This window comes from Ranitomeya variabilis, chromosome 7 (genome assembly GCF_051348905.1).
Source record: "Ranitomeya variabilis isolate aRanVar5 chromosome 7, aRanVar5.hap1, whole genome shotgun sequence".
Classification (NCBI taxonomy): Eukaryota; Metazoa; Chordata; class Amphibia; order Anura; family Dendrobatidae; genus Ranitomeya; species Ranitomeya variabilis.
In genome coordinates, this window is record NC_135238.1 from 167665015 (window position 1) to 167684900 (window position 19886).

Here is a 19886-nt window from a genome sequence, read left to right on the forward strand (position 1 = left end):
AGAAAGTAAAAAACAACAATATCCCTCACCTGTCCATCATTTTGTCCCACGCCGTAATCCATGTCTGGGGATAAAAAGTTTTCAACCTGAACAGTGCCAAGATGCAACTATCCAGGCTGAGAACCACTGGTTAATGAGCTGCTGCAAGCTCAGCATCAGTGACTAGCAGTGACGTCATTGAGGTTACCACCGGTCACTGAGGCTGCGTTCCCAGCTGGGCCCCTGAACTGTGGGGACCTTGGTGAGATCACCGATAGCACAGTGAGGCCGGGGTCACACTAGCTATGAATATGGATGAGTGCTATGCGATAAAAAAAAGCATAGCACTCGGACCGGTATTCATCTATGGGGCAGCTCACATCATCGTTTTTTATCTCAGCCGTTTACAACGTGCAAGTGAAATCGCAACATGCTGCGATTGTCACCGACACTTGGCCGAGTCTAAGCTCACTCGCACGCATATAAGCCTATGGGTGCAAGTGAGACAACGCACATCACTTGGATATCATCCGAGTGATGTGCGATATAGTCTGACCACGGCAATGGAGAAGATGGAGAAATTCATTTCTCCACCTCCTCCGCAGCTGTGCTCCTATCTGTGAGCTCGGAGCACAGATGCATGACACTCGGCTCCCGCTGGCAGAAGAGCAGGAGTTGAGGATCATTAGCATATCGCACCTGATGCTCTCGCATCGGATGCCATACACTCGTCTGACACCGGCCTGAGAAAAAGTCTCACAGTGCTGTGGTGACACTGGTGAGTTTACCTCTTTTTCACTGTTCGTCGAACCCGCCAAACCCAAACATCCAGGGGTTCGCTCATCTCGATCGATAGCTAACATTATGATAATATTATTTAGTCACTAAGTATTGTTATATTGGTAATGGTAGCAGTATGGTGATTACATTTGTTCATTATATAGTGGTATTATTTGGTAACTGTATGACTGTAGTAAAATATCATATAAAAGATAGTCTTAAAGCCCTGTTGTCTCTTAGATATACATATACAGATCTACATATACAGATATAAATATCAATATATAATTACATTATTTTTTGTGGGAGGAGACATATTTTTATAGACTCTAACCTATAACACTGGAACCACCATATCCAAACAATAAGTTGTTATGGGGAAAGTTCCAAAATGTGTCCTGGGTCCCACTTGAGTTTAGTTATGTCAGTTTAGGTATAATTTTTCATCTGCCATAGAAGCTCCCGTGTTGTATGGTAAACAGGTATCAATAAACCAACAGACATCTGAATTTAGCTTTGTATGTGAATAGAGAAAAATAATAGTAATATTATGTAAATGTTTGTTGTGAAATATAATAAGATATTGTTCAAACCATGTATTTGTACTTATCCATGACGCAATAAGGGATTCAGATGTGTCCCAGAAAAAGTCATTGACTTTGGTCAAGTGGTATCTACTATATAATTGTCACTTCCGTCTGTCTGTCTGTCGCGGATATTCATTGGTCGCGACCTCTGTCTGTCATGGAAATCCAAGTCGCTGATTGGTCACGGCAAAACGGCCATGACCAATCAGCGACGGGCACAGTCCGGCGGCAAAATGTCCGCTCCTTACTCCCCGCCGTCAGTGCCCGCTCCGTACTCCCCTCCAGTAAGCGCTCACACAGGGTTACAGGGTTAATGGTAATGGTAATGGACCATGTTATGCCGCGGTGTAATGCACTCCGATACCGCTGCTATTAACCCTGTGTGACCAACTTTTTACTATTGATGCTGCCTATGCGCTTTGCCTGGATCCGGGGCCAACGAAAGGTGAGTATATCACTAGTTTTTATTTTAATTCTTTTTTTTAACAGGGATATGATGCCCACATTGCTATATACTGCATGGGCTGTGCTATATGCTACATGGGCTGTGCAATATACTACGTGGCTGTGCAATATACTACATGGGCTGGGCAATATACTACGTGGGCTGTGCTATATACTGCATGGGCTGTGCAGTATACCACGTGGGCTGTGCAATATACTACGTGGGCTGTGCAATATACTGCATGGGCTGTGCTATATACTGCGTGGGCTGTGCGATATACTACATGGGCTGTGCGATATACTGCGTGGGCTGTGCAATATACCACGTGGGCTGTGCAATATACTGCATGGGCTGTGCTATATACTGCGTGGGCTGTGCGATATACTACGTGGGCTGTGCGATATACTACGTGGGCTGTGCAATATACTACATGGGCTGTGCGATATACTATGTGGGCTGTGTGATATACTGCGTGGGCTGTGCGATATACTGCGTGGGGTGTGCGATGTACTGTGTGGGCTGTGCGATATACTGCGTGGGCTGTGCAATATACTACGTGGGCTGTGCAATATACTGCATGGGCTGTGCTATATACTGCGTGGGCTGTGCGATATACTACGTGGGCTGTGCGATATACTACGTGGGCTGTGCAATATACTACGTGGGCTGTGCGATATACTATGTGGGCTGTGTGATATACTGCGTGGGCTGTGCGATATAATGCGTGGGGTGTGCGATGTACTGTGTGGGCTGTGCGATATACTGCGTGGGCTGTGCGATATACTGCGTGGGCTGTGCTTTATACTGCATGGGCTGTGCAATATACTACGTGGCCTGTGCTATATACTACGTGAGCTGTGCAATATACTGTGTGGGCTGTGCAACGTACTACGTGGGCTGTGCAATGTACTACGTGGGCTGTACAATATACTGCGTGGGCTGTGCAATATACTACGTGGCCTGTGCAATATACTATGTGGCCTGTGCAATATACTACGTGGCCTGTGCAATATACTACGTGGGCTGTGCAATATACTACATGGCTGTGCTATATACTACGTGGACTGTGTTATACACAACGTGGGCTGTTATACACTCCATGGGCTGTGTTATACACTACATGGCCTGTGTTATATACTGCGTGTGTGGGCTGTTATATACTATGTGGCTGTGTTATATGCTGTGTGGGCTGTTATACACTTTGTGGGCTGTGCTATATACTACTTGGCTGTGCTATATACTCCATGGGCTGTGTTATATACTACGTGGCTGTGCTATATACTACGTGGCTGTGCTATATACTCTGTGGGCTGTGCTGTATACTCCATGGGCTGTGTTATATACTCCATGGGCTGTGCTATATTCTACGTGGCTGTGCTATATACTACGCGGCTGTGCTATATGCTACGTGGCTGCTATTTACTACGTGGGCTGTTATATACTACATGGCTGTGCTATATACTACATGGCCGGCCACGAACAATCAGCGACAGGCGCAGTCCTGCCGCGAATTGGCACAGAATTTGAACCACGCTTCGCTAATTGGTCGTGGCCGGCCGAATCCTGTGTATTCAATGTATTATTCTAAAATCTTCATAAATAAACTGCAAACATATTCTAGAATACCTGATGCGTTAGAATCGGGCTAACATCTAGTCTATTATATCAGGTTAAAAAAAGCACCACCATAAAAGAGGTGAAACGGAGGCCAAAGTTTCAGTTTTGGACTTTATTTGCTTCATTGAATTCACTGGTTCGATTGTTGTCTTAATGCGATTTTTCAGGAAAGAAAATTGGAGTCATTATTGGTATCATGAATGATGGCCAAAAGTGTGGTCTGAACAGTGTGTAATAAAATAATAAAATAGGACACAATTTTAACCCTTTCATGACATTTGTCGTATATATATGACGCAAGTTGGAAGTGGGGGTTTGAAGTGGACTCACACAGCAAGGCCGCCCCATACCTGGCAGAATTACAGCCTGGACCTCCCGCTATCAATTGCGGGTGGAGTGGAGCTCCGCCTGCAATTGTTAACCTGTTAAATGTCGCTGTCAATCTTTGACCTCGGCATTTAACTTGCACCGACAAGCGCTTGTGTGCTTACTTCCGCCCATAGGCGCACTTGTCATGTGATCGCGGGGTGCCAATGGGTTGTCATGACAGCCAGGGGTCAACTGATGACCTCTGTGACTGTCATTAAAGATCTCCTTTGAAAACCTGCCTTGGCTGGGCTTCAAAGGAGACTGTGATTTCTGCTTATAGCACAAGCGATTGGATGATTGCATTTTCAAGCCTCCTAAGAAAATCAGTGGAAAGTTTAAAAAAAAATGTTTAAAAAATTATGAAAAATAAATAAAATTTCAAATCACTCCCTCTCACCCAAGTGAAAACAAAGATATAATTTTTTTAATAAAAATAATATACTGTATTTACTATCACTGTTTTCAGAAAAGTCCAATCTGTCAAAACATAAAAATAAACCTAATCAGTAAACACCATAAACGGAAAAAATTCAAGAATGCCAAAATTTTTTGGGTCTCCACAATTCCACAAAAAATGCTGTAGAAAGCGATGAAAAAGTCACTCTATCCCAAAATGACACTAATAAAAAAACATTGTCTCACCCTGCGAAAAATAAGTTATCATACAGCTCCATTTGAAGAAGAATAAAAATGTTACGGGTCTTGGAAATGGTGACACAACTCCAAAACATTTTTGGGGCAAACTTCAGATTTTTTTTTTTCACCGCTATAATAATAAAAAAAAACTAGGAATGTCAGAGTCATATTGCAAGGTCATTTTTACCACAAAATGTACACAGTGAAAACAATTCCTAAAAAACAATGTCAGACTTTTACCGCACTTGGAATTTTTTTCCTGATTTCGAGGTCAGTATGTGGTAAACTGAATGGTGTAATTCAAAAGTACAACTTGTCTTGCAAAAAACAAGCTCTCATATGTCTATGTGGATGAAAAATAAGAGTTATGGCTGTGGGATGAAGGGGAGGAAAAAACAGAAATTAAAAAATGAAAATGGGCTGGAACGGTAAGGGGTTAAAATCAGTTTATAGGTGTTTTTTTTTTATGTTGAACATGTTAAACTTTCTAAACTGTTAACATAAACAGAAAAAACAACATATAAACATTTGTGATTTGACATTCAGTCTTTTTTTTTTAAAGTTACGGACTTGAACTTACCCGTCAATACCAGTGACGAGGAACAGGAGATTGCCATTGATCTTGGTGCAGTTTATGAACTTGTCGATGTTGTTGGAATCCACATTCTGGGAGGTCTTCAGGGACCCTGTCCCAATGCCATCACACACTAAAGAGAGCATCCCAGTAATAGTCAATAAGTCTGAATGAAAAAATCAATATGGAACTTACAATACCCCACTGAACACATCTTCCCTGTGAGATCTGCTCTTCAGTTGAGAACATAACTTTTCATCCCTATGATTTGGACTTATTATATGCGCATACTATACGCCATAACACATAGTCATGGATTAAACAGGTAAACATTGCGTTATTCCATTCCATTATTCAATCCCTGCTATTGCTATTCCTTTTTTATGAATTTCAATGTTTATGTCCAATATTCTTGCTAAGTGGGTAGCAATTTCCCTAGGGTATAATTTGCGACAGTGCGATGAATAGGTTTATTCCTGTAAAATTACAAGTTTCTGCTTGCGCATCAGTTCCTGTATGTTTTACCATATTTGTTTTTGCACCAAGTTGGCCTTAAAAAGTGTTGTCTTAAGGTCCTTATAGGATACAAAATAAACAAAATGAGCTACAAATCATATCATTACTGTACTGGCAGAAAATCACCATGCAATAGAATTTTTCTAATAATGTGATATATATAGTATACATCTTTTTGAGTACATTATTCACTGTGCTCCAAATTATTATGCAAATTGGATTTAAGTGTCATAAAAATTTAATTGTTTTGTTTTTCAAATAAACTCGTGGATCGTATTGTGTCTCAGGGCTCAATGGATCACTGAAATCAATCTTAAACACATGTGATAATTAGTTTTCCAGGTGATTCTAATTGAAGGAAAACTACTTAAAAATGATGTTCCACTTTATTAAGCAGGCCACAGTTTTCAAGTAACATGGGAAAGAAAAAGGATCTCTCTGCTGCCGAAAAGCATCAAATAGTGCAATGCCTTGGTCAAGGGATGAAAACATTAGATATTTCCCAAAATCTTAAGTGTGATCATCGTACTGTTAAGAGATTTGTGGCTGAACCTGAGCACAGACGTGTTCATGCTGATAAAGGCATAATGAGGAAGATTTCTGCCAGGCAAGTTCATCGATTAAGTGAGCAGCTGCTAAAAAGCCATTATTAACCAGCAAACAGACATTTCAAGCTGCTGGTGCCTCTGGAGTCCCTCGAACCTCAAGCTGTAGGATCCTTCAAAGGCTTGCTGTGGTTTGTAAACCTACTATTTGGCCACCCCTAAACAGTGTTCACAAGCAGAAACAATTGCATTGGGCCAGACATACATGATGACTAATTTTCAGACAATGAGTGTTGAGAAACCCTGGATGGTCCAGATGGATGGAGTATTGGATGGTTGGTGGATGACCACCATGTCCCAACAATGCTGCAACATCAGCAAGGAGGTGGAGGAGTCCTGTTTTGGGTCCGGAATCATGGGAAACAGCTGGCATGGCCCTTTAAGGTTCCTGATGGTGTGAAAATGACCTCTGCAAAGTATATAGAGTTTCTGACTCACAACTTTCTTCCATGGTATAAAAAGCAGAAAAGTGCCTTCAGGAGCAAAATCATCTTCATGCATGACAATGCCCCATCTCATGCTGCAAAGAATACCTCTGAGTCATTGGCTGCAATGGGAATAAAAGGAGATAAACTCATGGTGTGGCCACCATCTTCCCCTGACCTCAACCCTATAGAGAACCTTTGGAGTATCATCAAGCAAAAGATCTATGAGGGTGGGAGGCCGTTCACATCAAAACAGCAGCTCTGGGAGGCTATTCTGACTTCATGCAAAGAAATACAAGCAGAAACTCTCCAAAAACTCACAAGTTCAATGGAGGCAAGAATTGTGAAGGTGATATCAAAGAAGGGTTCCTATGGTAACATGTAGCTTGGTCTGTTAGGATGTTTTGGAGTTAAATAGCTTTTTTGTTCAGTGAATGTGACCTCCTAATGCTGCAAATTCCACAAATGAGCATTTTCAGTTCTTTAAAAGATATCAAATGTTTAGAAATTCTACTGTGCCTAATAATTTGGAACAGTGTATTTTGAGTTTTTATTCATTTTGGAGATTATACTGTTATCACTGGGAGGTTTCTTCAATAAAATTCGATGTATACTCTAATGGGTGATGACTTTTGTTAGACTGTGTCATTTGCACCGACCATTTAGGAAAATCCGAGAAAAATGTCATTTGCATAATAATTTGGAACATGGTGTACATATTGTTATTTAATGGGTATACAGTGGAGGAAATAAGTATTTGATACACTGCCGATTTTGTTAAGTTTTCCCACCTACAAAGAATGGAGAGATCTGTAATTTTTATCGTAGTTACACTTCACCTGTGAGAGACAGAATCTAAAAATTAAAACCAGAAAATCACATTGTATGATTATTACATAATTAAATTGCATTTTATTACATGAAATAAGTATTCTTTGTAGGTAGAAAAACTTGCAAAATCGGCAGTGTATCAAATACATATTTTCCCCACTGTAGATTGTGAGTGATTGGTCATATGACACTAGAAAGAGTGAAACTGGTCCGTTCCATGTGATCGTTCCTAGACTTCAAATTCCAAATTGAAAAATAATTGTTTTAACATGTATTTTGCTATATTTATTTTTACCCATTGAATCAAGGAGAAAAAAAACTGGTCAATATTCTCTACAAAATATTCTGATACTTATTTATTCCCAAGCTTATAGATTGATGTTATACGCACAAGTTGAGTGTTAACAGGAGACTTTTCTGCACCAAATACCAGAGTGTTGGCAGGAAAAATGCATAAAATATACACATTTTTAATATGTTTTTATGTGCATCTGTAAGCGCTTTTTCTTGTAATTTTTTCCACATACAGTGGGGAAAAAAAGTATTTAGTCAGCCACCAATTGTGCAAGTTCTCCCAATTAAAAAGATGAGAGAGGCCTGTTTTTGACAACATAGGTAGACCACAACTATAAGAGTCAAAATGAGAAAACAAATCCAGAAATTCACCTTGTCTGACTTGGCAAGATTTATTTTGTAAATTATGGTGGAAAATAAGTATTTGGTCATTAACAAAAGTTCATCTCAATATTTTCTTATATATCCTTTGTTGGCAATGACAGTGGTCAAACGTTTTCTGTAAGTCATCACAAGGTTGGCACATACTGTTGGTGGTGGTATGTTGGCCCATTCCTCCATATAGATGTCCTCTACAGCAGTGATGTTTTGGGTCTGTTGCTGGGCAACACGGACTTTCATCTCCCTCCAAAGGTTTTCTACGGGGTTGAGATATGCAGACTGGCTAAGCCACTCCAGAACCTTAATATGCTTCTTACAAAGCCACTCCTTCACTGCCCTAGCGGTATGCTTGGGATCATTATCATGCTGAAAGACCCATCCACGTTTCATCTTCAGTGCCCTTGCTGATGGAAGGAGGTTTGCACTCAAAATCTCACGATACATGGCCCCATTCATTATTTCATGTACACGGATCAGTTATCCTGGTTCCTTTGCAGAGAAACAGCCCCAAAGCATGATATAGCCAGCCCCATGCTTCACAGTAGAAATGGTGTTCTTTGGATGCAACTCAGCATTATGACTCCTCCAAACACGATGAGTTTTGTTTCTACCAAACAGTTCTACTTTGGTTTCATCAGACCATATGACATTCTCCCAACACTCTTCTGGATTATCCAAATGCTCTATAGCAAACTTCAGACAGGCCTGGACATGAACTGGCTTAAGCAGGGGGGCACATCTGGCACTGCAGGATTTCAGTCCCTGGCAGCGTAGTGTGTTACTGTTGGTAACGTTTGTTATGGTGGTCCCAGAGCTCTATGCGGGTCATTCACTAGGTCCCCCTGTGTGGTTTTGGGATTTTTTGCTCACTGATCTTGTGATCACTTTGACCCCACATGCTAAGACCTTTCGTGGAGCCCCAGATCGATGGAGATTATCAGTGGTCTTGTATGTCTTCCATTTTCTTATTATTGCTCCCACAGTTGATTTCATCAAATCAAGCTGCTTGCCTATTGCAGATTCAGTCTTCTCAGCCTGGTGCAGGGCTACAATTTTGTTTCTGGTGTCGTTTAACAGCTCTTTCATCTTCACCATAGTGGAGTTTGAAGTGTGACTGTTTGAGGTGTCTTTTATACTGGTAACAATCTCAAACAAGTGCCATTACTACAGGTAATGAGTGGAGGACAGAGGAGCCTCTTAAAGAAGAAGTTACAGGTCTGTGAGAGCCAGAAATCTTGCATGTTTTTAGGTGACCAAATACTTATTTTCCACAATATTTTGCAAAATAAATCTTTCCAAATCAGACAGGGTGATTTTCTGGATTTGTTTTCTCATTTTGACTCTCATAGTTGTGGTTTACCTATGATGTCAATTACAGGGCTCTCTCATCTTTTTAAGTGAGAGAACTTGCACAATTGGTGGCTGACTAAATACTTTTTTTCCCCACTGTACATTTGAATGGGTGAAAAGTGCTGCAACACATTTTGAAAGAATGGACGTGCTGCAGGTTTGTAAAAAAACAATGTAATGGTTCAAATCTGCAAGGAAAAAGTAAGCATCATGTGCATGAGGTTTCACAAATCTCACTTAGTTTCTTGGTTCTGTAAAATGATGGGTTTTTTTGCTCTTAAAAAACGTGCAAAAATGAAATGTGTGAACAAGTCTTAAGACAAACCTTTGGGGCATATTCCAGCGCAAGGCTTGCACATCTTGATGCCATTTTCTTCTACTTCCATCTTATTGCTAGGACAGGCGCGAACACAGGAACTGTCATCCACGACAAAATTATCTACAGAGCAGAAAGAAGGAAAATATGAATCAGCAATGAGACTGAGCTTGTGTCTTTGTGACCCATTTAGTAATTTAGTAGAATTCAGTAGTGGAACCTCCAGTGGGATGAATCAAATATTTTGTGAATACCCGATAATTGTATAATGTGCCCTATCAATCAACCTGGATGATCTTGGAAGTTTTGGGTGACTGTCTAATGAGTATGGAGACCATTAAACTCTCCTTGTTGCTGGATGTCAAGGAGAAGAAGGATCACCCATGCTGGATTTTAACATTCCAATCCTGATATGTTATTGTGATTATAGATGTCTTTTCTCTCATTACAATACACATGCACATTCGGTTAACCGTTATTTAGTGTCCACCCCCTAATGAAGCCTATGTGATGCAGGAACTTAGCATTTTATTCATGCTTTAGATTTGATAGTCAATTGTACAAGTCAAGATGGCTTTGTAACTCCTATACCTGCTGCACCAAGCGCCCATCTAGTATTTTTCCTTTCTTTTTTTGAGTTCTAAGTGTTTTTATTGGAATTGATGCATTAATAGGAATTATATATTTGTTGGTTTAATGAAGTCCAGCATTTTTTCTTCTGTGGGTGTTTTACAGTAATTTAATTTGTATCCTACAACACTTAAAGGGAATTCGTCACCAGGTTTTTGCTACCCCATCTGAGAGCAGCAGGATATAGGAAAAGATACTCTGATTCCTATGATGTATCACTTAGTTCTCTGTGTGTAGTAGCTGTGACACAACCAGAGTTTTCAGATGTAGCACGTAGCAGAGCTGAGGAAGCTAGCCCCACCCACACCAGGCTCTGTATCTACATTGTCTATTGACAGTGAGCTGCTTATCACAGGAAGAGGTGTGGTCGGACAACTGCTTAAGAGAAAGCTAGTCCAAGAAGTGCTAGTGATAAAATCATCATTCTAAGTAAACAACAGCACACAGCCCGATGAGTGACACATCACGGAATTTGGTATTTTAACCTCTACCTCATGCTGTCCTCAGATTACATAGCAAAAACCTTCTGAAAGATTCCCTTTAAAGTATGGATGTGACTAACAGACTCCCTGTCAGCATGGCGCATTAATTACTGCCACCTCCAAAAGGCTTATGGAATAACAAACTGTGTTCACCTACTGATTTGTAAGTGTACAAGTGGATATTCACCATTATACATGACCGCTCTCATGTAGCATCATGGCTTGTATCCTTTATTTGATGGCTAATATTGCAGTTATTCATTCAGTCATTCATGTCACACTCTTTTAGTAGATACAAATAATTCATCCTTAGAAATTAAACAATTGATATTTCTATATTTATTGTTCCCAAAGATAAATAGTAATTGACACACTTACGTGGGCATTTGTTCACGCAAAACGCTCCATAAGTGTACTTGGCCTTTGGGTTTTGTTCCAGTTGAAAAGCAGTGGGATTATATATATTGGGTTGAGGACACTGGGTGACGCAGGAGCCGCTGTCATTAAATTTCAGACAGGCCTGAGAGAAAACAACAGGTTAACAATAGGAATAACTCAGAGGACAACATAATCTGCAAGTTCTGCTTCATTGTTGCAAAATACAAGTTAGCTAAGAAAGCGACAAGTTCTTTTTCCTCCCCCTGTGACACTTTTAGAGCCTTGCCTGAACACTTGTGAGTCTAAAGATTCGGTCCAGCCACCCCTGAGTTCGGTTGACAGAAGGAACAGAGAGTCTTTGCATTGGAATGAAAAGGGAGGGTGCGATCCTGCCAAGGGTCCTCTGCAAAGAAATGTTCTAAAAAGTTCTGTTTTTCTTTTTATAAAAAGCAACAAGCCAAAATAAATATTTTGTTGACAGTGCTTGACAGGAGCCGGCTGAGGAGTAGCGCTGGTGACAGCAGTTAATAGCGGATTTTGTCTATATTTCCACTGAACACACTAATGATCTGTACTTCGGAGGGCTGGCCTGCTGCTCTCCTACGCCACCCATTTAAATTCCAGCTGTGGATGGAAACTACCAATTAGAAAGTGAGGCTGCCATTCATTCCTATTGAATCTGCACAGGGGGAGGTTGTATTTTTACAAGACAGAAACTAGGTCTGATATCTCCTGGGAGACCACGCTCTCCCACCCTTCTCAAGCCTACACTTATCAAAGAATCTTGGAAAAGTTTTTTTTTCTTTTCTAGCTTTGGTGTCGTTGACACAAGCTGGAGACACATTACAGTGTGTAAATATTAAGCGTGTGATCCTGACATTTTTTTTAGTAAGAAGCAATAATCTGCTGACTTGGATCCGTTTACTGTCTGGTCAGACATTCAGAACTGGCTAACACAGCGATTTCAATTTATTTCCTGTGTCTGCCTGATTGCGAACACATTCAGAACATCTTTGACCTTCAAGATGCAAAATAATCAAAGTACATCTCTTTTGATTGCTAAGCTTCATGGGGTGTTTTAAGCTTGAATTCCATGTTGACAAAGTAATAGGAACTTGTGAGGTCAAATGCAGAAGAAAAGTTTAGATCCACTTTTTCATGCAATAGTTTTCCTTGTTCTTACTTGAATTTGCGCTTTATAAATTCAGACTGAAGGCAGCAAAGCCATGAAGGAACACATATGAAAACAAGGAGGAAAGAAACACATGTAAAGCAAACTAGAATATGTGTTAGATCAGATTCCTCAAAGTACCCCGGCTTTTACTCTGAAGACTGCTTTACACCCCCTTGGAATTCTCTTGAGCAACTTCATCAGGTAGTCACGTGGAATGGCTTAAAGTAAACCTGTCAAAAGTGTGGGGAGCCGCTCAACACTGCACAGGCATGGGAAGCCTCTCAACACTGTGCAAGTGCGGGGAGCCGCTCGACACTGTGCAACTGCAGGGAGCCGCTCGACACTGCACAAGCGTGGGGAGCTGCATGACACTGCGCAAGCGTGGGGAGCTGCTCAACACTGCACAAGCATGAGGAGCTGCTCAACACTGCGTAAGTGTAGGGAGCTGCTCAACACTGCTCAAGTGTAGGGAGCTGCCCAACACTGCAGAAGCGTGGGGAGACGCCCAACACTGCGCAAGCGTGGGGAGCTGCTCAACACTGCACAAGCATGAGGAGCTGCTCAACACTGCGTAAGTGTAGGGAGCTGCCTAACACTGCAGAAGCGTGGGGAGACGCCCAACACTGCGCAGGCGTGGGGAGCCACCTGACACTGCAAAAGCATGGGGAGCTGCTCAACACTGCTCAAGCATGTGGAGCCGCCCAACACTGTGCAAGCTTGGGGTGCCGCTCAACACTGCGCAATGCTTGCATGTGTTTTACAGAAGCAGTGTTCAGAAATTTAAGGTTTAACATATATGCTGTTTTTGTTTCACATGTGTTTTTTCACCTCTCATTTCCATATATGTTTCTTTGTGGTTTTCCTGCCTTCAGTCTAAATCTACAATGTGCACATTCCAACAATGACAAGAAAAACCATTGCATGAACTGGTGTGTCCAAACCTTTGACCAGTACTATACTTATACCATTCAGTGACTAGTCTTTCCTGTATCCATTGCTGGTACGATCAATTTTTATTGCAAGGACAAACTGTCCAATTCAGATCTAGTCCTATGCTGCAAATCTTGGGCCTTATTTTGATTCGCTCATTGGTTAAAATATATGAAACATCATCAAAAAAGACTACTCCCAAAAAATCAACTACAATAATAAACTACATTTGAAAAAAAAGCCTCTCTTATAACTACAGGTAAGGATTTTTTGTGATGCTTGATCACATTATGTGTTGTATATTCAAAGTTTTTTCACATGTTCAGCCAGGGCGGACATATCGGTGCCACCTGTGAACAGACCCAACAGCTAAAAGGACCAGCATTTGGTCAGTATTTTACATCAATATTTGTAAGCCAAAATTAGGAGTGGGAGATAAATACAGAAGTGGTGCATATGTTTCTATTTTACTTTTCCTCTGATTTTCCACTCCTGGTTTTGGCTTAGAAATACTGATATAAAATACTGACCAAATACTGAATGTGTGACCATGGCCTAACAAAGAGGCTTAGTGGCCAAGATACGACATACAGTACATTTGCATATGTTGGAGCTGTGTGTTTTCCCAATGTACAATATATGCTGAACATGTTCCATAAATGTGGTGTGAATATAAACTAAAATGTGCAAGTCTCAAAAAATAGATCAGATTTTGTGCCACCCCTGGGGCATGGAGTGGATGTAAGTAACTCTCTGTACAGCGCTTTGGGGTTGAATAAATATATAATAAATGAATAAATAACATACATCTAACAGTCAGTGTTTTACTTATTTATATTACTTAACCATTTACATTATTTTAAAGAGTATCACAAAACTTGTATGAAGCATGAGTTGGGGATTTGAAAACTGCAAAAAATGGTAATTTATAAATCCGCAAAGTGTTATGTTCTTTCCGAAGCCAGAAATCATATGCACTGGCACATAAATACATTCAACTTCTTATTTGCAAAACGTATAAAATCTGCCAGGGCTAATGCATCCTGATGGTTAATAAGACACGGAATGGGAGAAATATATGAAAGAACTAAATGAACAGCTACGTTTGGAGAGAGAAATGGATGAGAAGGAGAATCATTTGGTGTCAGAATATTAAATCACAGCTAAAAAAGGGTTGTGGTGGGTGGAAAGATAAATGACGGACAACGTACAAAGCAGTCAGTGTCTTTAGGTCCTGAGCAGCCTCCAGCACATTCCCGGTGACAGCAATTACTAACATACGGTCCATAGCAGCGTCCATCACACTGCTCAGCACATACGATCTTCGTCACTGGTGGTGTAAAAAGATAGCACTATTAAGAAACTAAAAAATCCAATAAACCCTATATATGGTACTAAATTACAGTTGGGAAAGAAAGTATTTGATACACTGCCGATTTTGAAAGTTTTCCCACGTACAAAGAATATAGAGGTCTGTATTTTTATCGTAGGTACACTTCACCTGTGAGAGACAGGTTCTAAAAATAAAAAACAGAAAATCACACTGTATGATTCTTACATTAAATTGCATTTTATTGCATTAAATAAGTATTTGATAAAAAATAGCTAAACAGAACTTAATATTTGGTACAAAAACCTTTGTTTGCAGCTATAGACGTCAGATATTTCCTGTAGTTCTCGAACCAAGCTTGCACAGACTGCAGCAAGGATATTGGCCCACTCCTTCATACAGATCTTCTCCAGATCTTTCTGGTTTGGGGGGCTGTCACTGGATAACATTGAGTTTCAGCTATCTCCAAAGATTTTCTTCTGGGTTCAGGTCTGGAGACTGACTAGGCCACTCTGGTACCTTAAAATGCTACTCCTTAGTTGCCCTGGCTACGTGTTTTGGGTCATTGTCATGCTGGAAGACCCAGCCTCAACCCATCTTCAATGCTCTTACTGAGGTTGTTGGCCAAGATCTCGTGATAAATTAACCCATTCATCCTCTATCAATAGGTGCATTTGTCCTATCCCCTTTGCAGAAAAGCCCCCACAAAGCAAGATGTTTATCCCGCTATGCTTCACAGTTGAGACAGTGTATTTGGGGTTGTATTCATCTTTCTTCTTCCTCCAAACACAACACAACAAGGGACTGGAGTTGATGCCAAAAAGTTAAATTTTGATCTCATCTGACCACATGGGCTTCTCCTATGGGTCATCCATTTGGTCATTGATGAACTTAAATGGACCTGGACGTGTCCTGGCATGAACAGGGGTACCTTGCTTATCCTGCAAATAAATTACAAAGTCCCAACTGCTGTGTGATGTGTGTGCAGTGCAAGTCATTCACTTTTAGGCTAGAGTCCTCCTCAGGTTGCAGCGTCCTGGTTTCAGACATCATCAAACACTGATTGACAGAGGTCAAGTTCATTTTCAACAAAACAACTTTACTCAGCACTTCCAGTTAAGTCACAGGCATCGCATAGTAGTCCTCATTGATCATAGAACTTTTCCTCTGTGCTGTCCCTTGCTCTCCTGCAATTCTGTGTTCCTGTACTGTATCCTCCGGTATCACAGCTTTCCGGCTAGCCAGACTAGTTCATGCTTGGGGTTCCCCACCCGTTTTCCCCTTCAAGGGCGAAATTAAGGATGGTGCTTTCCAACCTTTTCTAGATGGTAGGTCTCGGACGTTTTGGGATTTCCCGCTGAACCTAGCTGCTATTCCTCTATTGCTGCACTTGTCCCTTCATGTTCATCTAACTTCCAACCCTAAGGCCCTGAACTACTGGACTTCTCCTGAACTTGTTACTGCAACAACCTCACTTTTCCTCATCCTACACTCTAACAAACTAAACCCAGGAAGTATCTCAACTATAACTGTTCTGGCCTCTCCTACTTGGAATCCCCTACTTCTTACCCTAACTCTATCTTATCTCCTAATCTACAGTGCCGCCCACTGTACTAAACCGTATATTACCCTTTACTATTACTAAACCTTACTCTAACTCTAACACTGTATCTCCCTATCTCTATCCCTAGTCCATAAAGATACATAACTTACACAGTACATAAACATCATAACATTATTTAGCATATTACTACACAATAGAACAGTACCTACATAACATCATTTTGCACATAAAATGTACCTGCTTTATTAGGAAGGAACATGAAGGGATGCAGGGCATAACTTAGCCCCCCTAGGACACTCCTTACATAGTTCTGAGCTGATTTCTGATCTTTCTTAGAATCATTCTTAACCTGCAAGTCGAGATCTTGCATGGAGCACCAGATCAAGAAAGACGGACAGTCATCTTGTGTTTCTTCCATTGTCTAACAATTGTGCTAACAGTTGTTGCCTTCTCACCAAGCTGCTTGTCTTGTGCAGGTCACAGCAATTTTTCCCTGGTGTCCTTAGACAGCTCTTTGGTCTTGGCCATGGTGGAGAGGTTGGAGTGTGATTGATTGAAAGTGTGGACAGGTGTCTTTCACACAGGTAAAAGTTCAAACAGGTGCATTTAATACAGGTAATGAGTGCAGAGCAGGGGGGCTTCTTAAAAAACGAACAGGTCTGTGAGAGTCAAAACTCTTGTTGCTTGGTAGGTGATCAAATGCTTATTTCATGCAATTAATAGAAAATTATTTAAAATCATACAATGTGATTTTTCTGTTTTTTATTTTTTATTTTTAGGTTCTGCCTCTCATAGTTGAAGTGTACCTAAGATAAAAATTACAGACCTCTATATTCTTTGCAGTTGGGAAAATCTGCAAAATCGGCAGGATATCAAACACTTATTTTTCACACTGTATGTATGCATTCCATATGAAGATACCTTACAAAATCTAAAATTTAGAGCCCTGGATCCCAAGTGCTTCATGCCTCACAGTGATGTGTTCATGCTCAGTACACTCAAAGTGTCATTAGACCATACACCAGAAGGAGCAAAGCAGGCTATATGTTGTGAATTCTGCTCTTGGGCTCCCTCCGGTGGTTGTTAGTGGTAGTGCAGTGGTCTCTGGATTATAGGCCAGGGCAGATGTTTCTGCTTATTGCAGCTCTATTAGGTATTTAGGTTTGTAGGATCCATCTATCCCTGCCAGTTGCCCATTGTATCTTGGAGGGATTTCATCTCTGTCTGGCTCCACTGCCCTGCTGTCATTTCAGCTAAGATAAGTGCCTTGTTTTGGTTCTCTGTAGCACGCATGCAGGGTGCTTTTATGTGCAGTGCAATCTATTGTGTTTTTGTCCAGCTTGACTTGTTTGGATTTTTCTGTCATGCTGATTTCTCTGGAGATGCAGATATACACCCTATGTCTTTAGTTAGATGTAGTATATAGTATTTTCTGCTGTGGAATTTTCTAGTGTCTACTGACCGCTTAGAACTCTGTCCTATCGTTTCTATCTAGCTAGAAGGGCCTCTTTTGCTAAACTCTGTTTTTTCTGCCTGTGTACGTATTTCCTCTTAAACTGACAGTCAATATTTGTGGGGGGCTGCCTATCCTTTGGGGCTCTGCTCTGAGGCAAGATAGGATTTCCCATTTCCATCTTTAGGGGTATTTAGTCCTCCGGCTGTGTCGAGGTGTCTAGGCCTGGTTAGGTACATCCCACGGCTACTTCTAGTTGCGGTGTCAGTATTAGGATTGCGGTCAGTACAGGTACCACCTACTCCAGAAATAGTCTCATGCGGCTCCAGGGTCACCGGATCATAACAGCTATACATGTTTGATATACAGTTAGGTCCAGAAATATTTGGACAGTGACAATTTTTGCCATTTTAGCTGTTTGTCAAAATATTTTCAAGATACAGTTGTATTATTAATATGGGCTTAAAGAATAGACTCTCAGTTTTAATTTGAGGGTATTCACACAATTCGAGTAAGGATTTAGGAATTACAGCTCATTATTATGTAGCTGCCTCTTTTTAAAGGGACCAAAAGTAATTGGACAATTATCTCAAAAGCTTCTTAATGGGCTGTGCAGGCTAATCTGTCATTAATCGATTATCAATTCAGCAGGCAAAAGGTCTGGAGCTGATTCTGGGTGAGGCATTTGCATTTGGAAGCTGTTTTTATATAGGATTTATGGTATGTAGACATATATCACTTATAATCTTAATGATTTATTATGGTCATCTAATATGTACAAAAAAAGTTGTCTGCCTCTGATTTTTTGAGAATTTATCTATAAAAAATAGAAAATAAAGTTGGCAACCCTGGTGCCCACATGGACATCATAAAGAGGTCTACTCTTATTTAGATTCAGATTGATTTAACCACAGTGGAGAGTGACTATGAAGTGATTCCCCTGCGTATTTCGCTAGGTAATTACTTTTAATTAATGTAATTCTACATATTCCTTAAAGGGAAAAGCCACCCATGGCTGTTATGACCCCAATGGCGAGGGTCTCAGAGGAACGTGGAAGTCTGCAGAATACAAAAATCCAGCTCATAGGGCAGTGGTAACTGGGTTGACCATATATCTACTCCTAACGCCAACACTAGAAGTAGCCGGGGATCATTCCTACGTTGATTCTAGATGACACGCGCCAGCCGGAGAATCTAGCTACCCCTAGTAGAGGAAAACAAAGACCTTTCTTGCCTCCAGAGAAGGGGACCCCAAAGCTGGATAGAAGCCCCCCACAAATAATGACGGTTAGGTAAGAGGAAATGACAAACACAGAAATGAACCAGGTTTAGCACAGAGAGGCCCGCTTACTGATAGCAGAATAAAGAAAGGTAACTTATATGGTCAACAAAAACCCTATCAAAATCCACACTGGAAATTCAAGAACCCCCGAACCGTCTAACGGTCCGGGGGGAGAACACCAGCCCCCTAGAGCTTCCAGCAAAGGTCAGGATATAGATTTGGAACAAGCTGGACAAAAATACAAAAACAAAACAAATAGCAAAAAGCAAAAGGCAGACTTAGCTGATATAACTGGAACCAGGATCAGTAGACAAGAGCACAGCAGACTAGCTCTGATAACTACGTTGCCAGGCATTGAACTGAAGGTCCAGGGAGCTTATATAGCAACACCCCTAACTAACGACCCAGGTGCGGATAAAAGGAATGACAGAAAAACCAGAGTCAAAAAACTAGTAACCACTAGAGGGAGCAAAAAGCAAATTCACAACAGTACCCCCCCCCTTAGTGAGGGGTCACCGAACCCTCACCACGACCACCAGGGCGATCAGGATGAGCGGCATGAAAGGCACGAACTAAATCGCCCGCATGAACATCAGAGGCGGCCACCCAGGAATTATCCTCCTGACCATAGCCCTTCCACTTGACCAGGTACTGAAGCCTCCGCCTGGAGAGGCGAGAATCCAAGATCTTCTCTACCACGTACTCCAACTCGCCCTCAACCAACACCGGAGCAGGAGGCTCAGCAGAAGGAACTACAGGCACAATGTACCGCCGCAACAAGGACCTATGAAATACATTGTGAATAGCAAACGACACAGGAAGATCCAGACGAAAAGATACAGGATTAAGGATTTCCAATATCTTGTAAGGCCCAATAAAACGAGGTTTAAATTTGGGAGAGGAGACCTTCATAGGAACAAAGCGGGAAGAAAGCCATACCAAATCCCCAACGCGTAGT

The 19886-nt window shown here is 41.1% G+C and overlaps 1 protein-coding gene across 2 annotated transcripts in view; it reads right to left on the reverse strand.

Annotated features, from left to right (window-relative positions):
• Positions 1–19886, reverse strand: part of ERBB4 (erb-b2 receptor tyrosine kinase 4) — a 1241858-nt gene that overhangs the window by 417368 nt on the left and 804604 nt on the right. For both annotated transcript variants that reach the window (XM_077272252.1, XM_077272251.1), the window contains exons 6-9: positions 14511–14629; positions 11196–11337; positions 9715–9828; positions 4994–5120 (exon numbers count right to left, since the gene is read on the reverse strand). In XM_077272252.1, coding sequence (XP_077128367.1) covers positions 4994–5120; positions 9715–9828; positions 11196–11337; positions 14511–14629 — 502 coding nt within the window. The remainder of the gene's footprint in view (positions 1–4993; positions 5121–9714; positions 9829–11195; positions 11338–14510; positions 14630–19886) is intronic.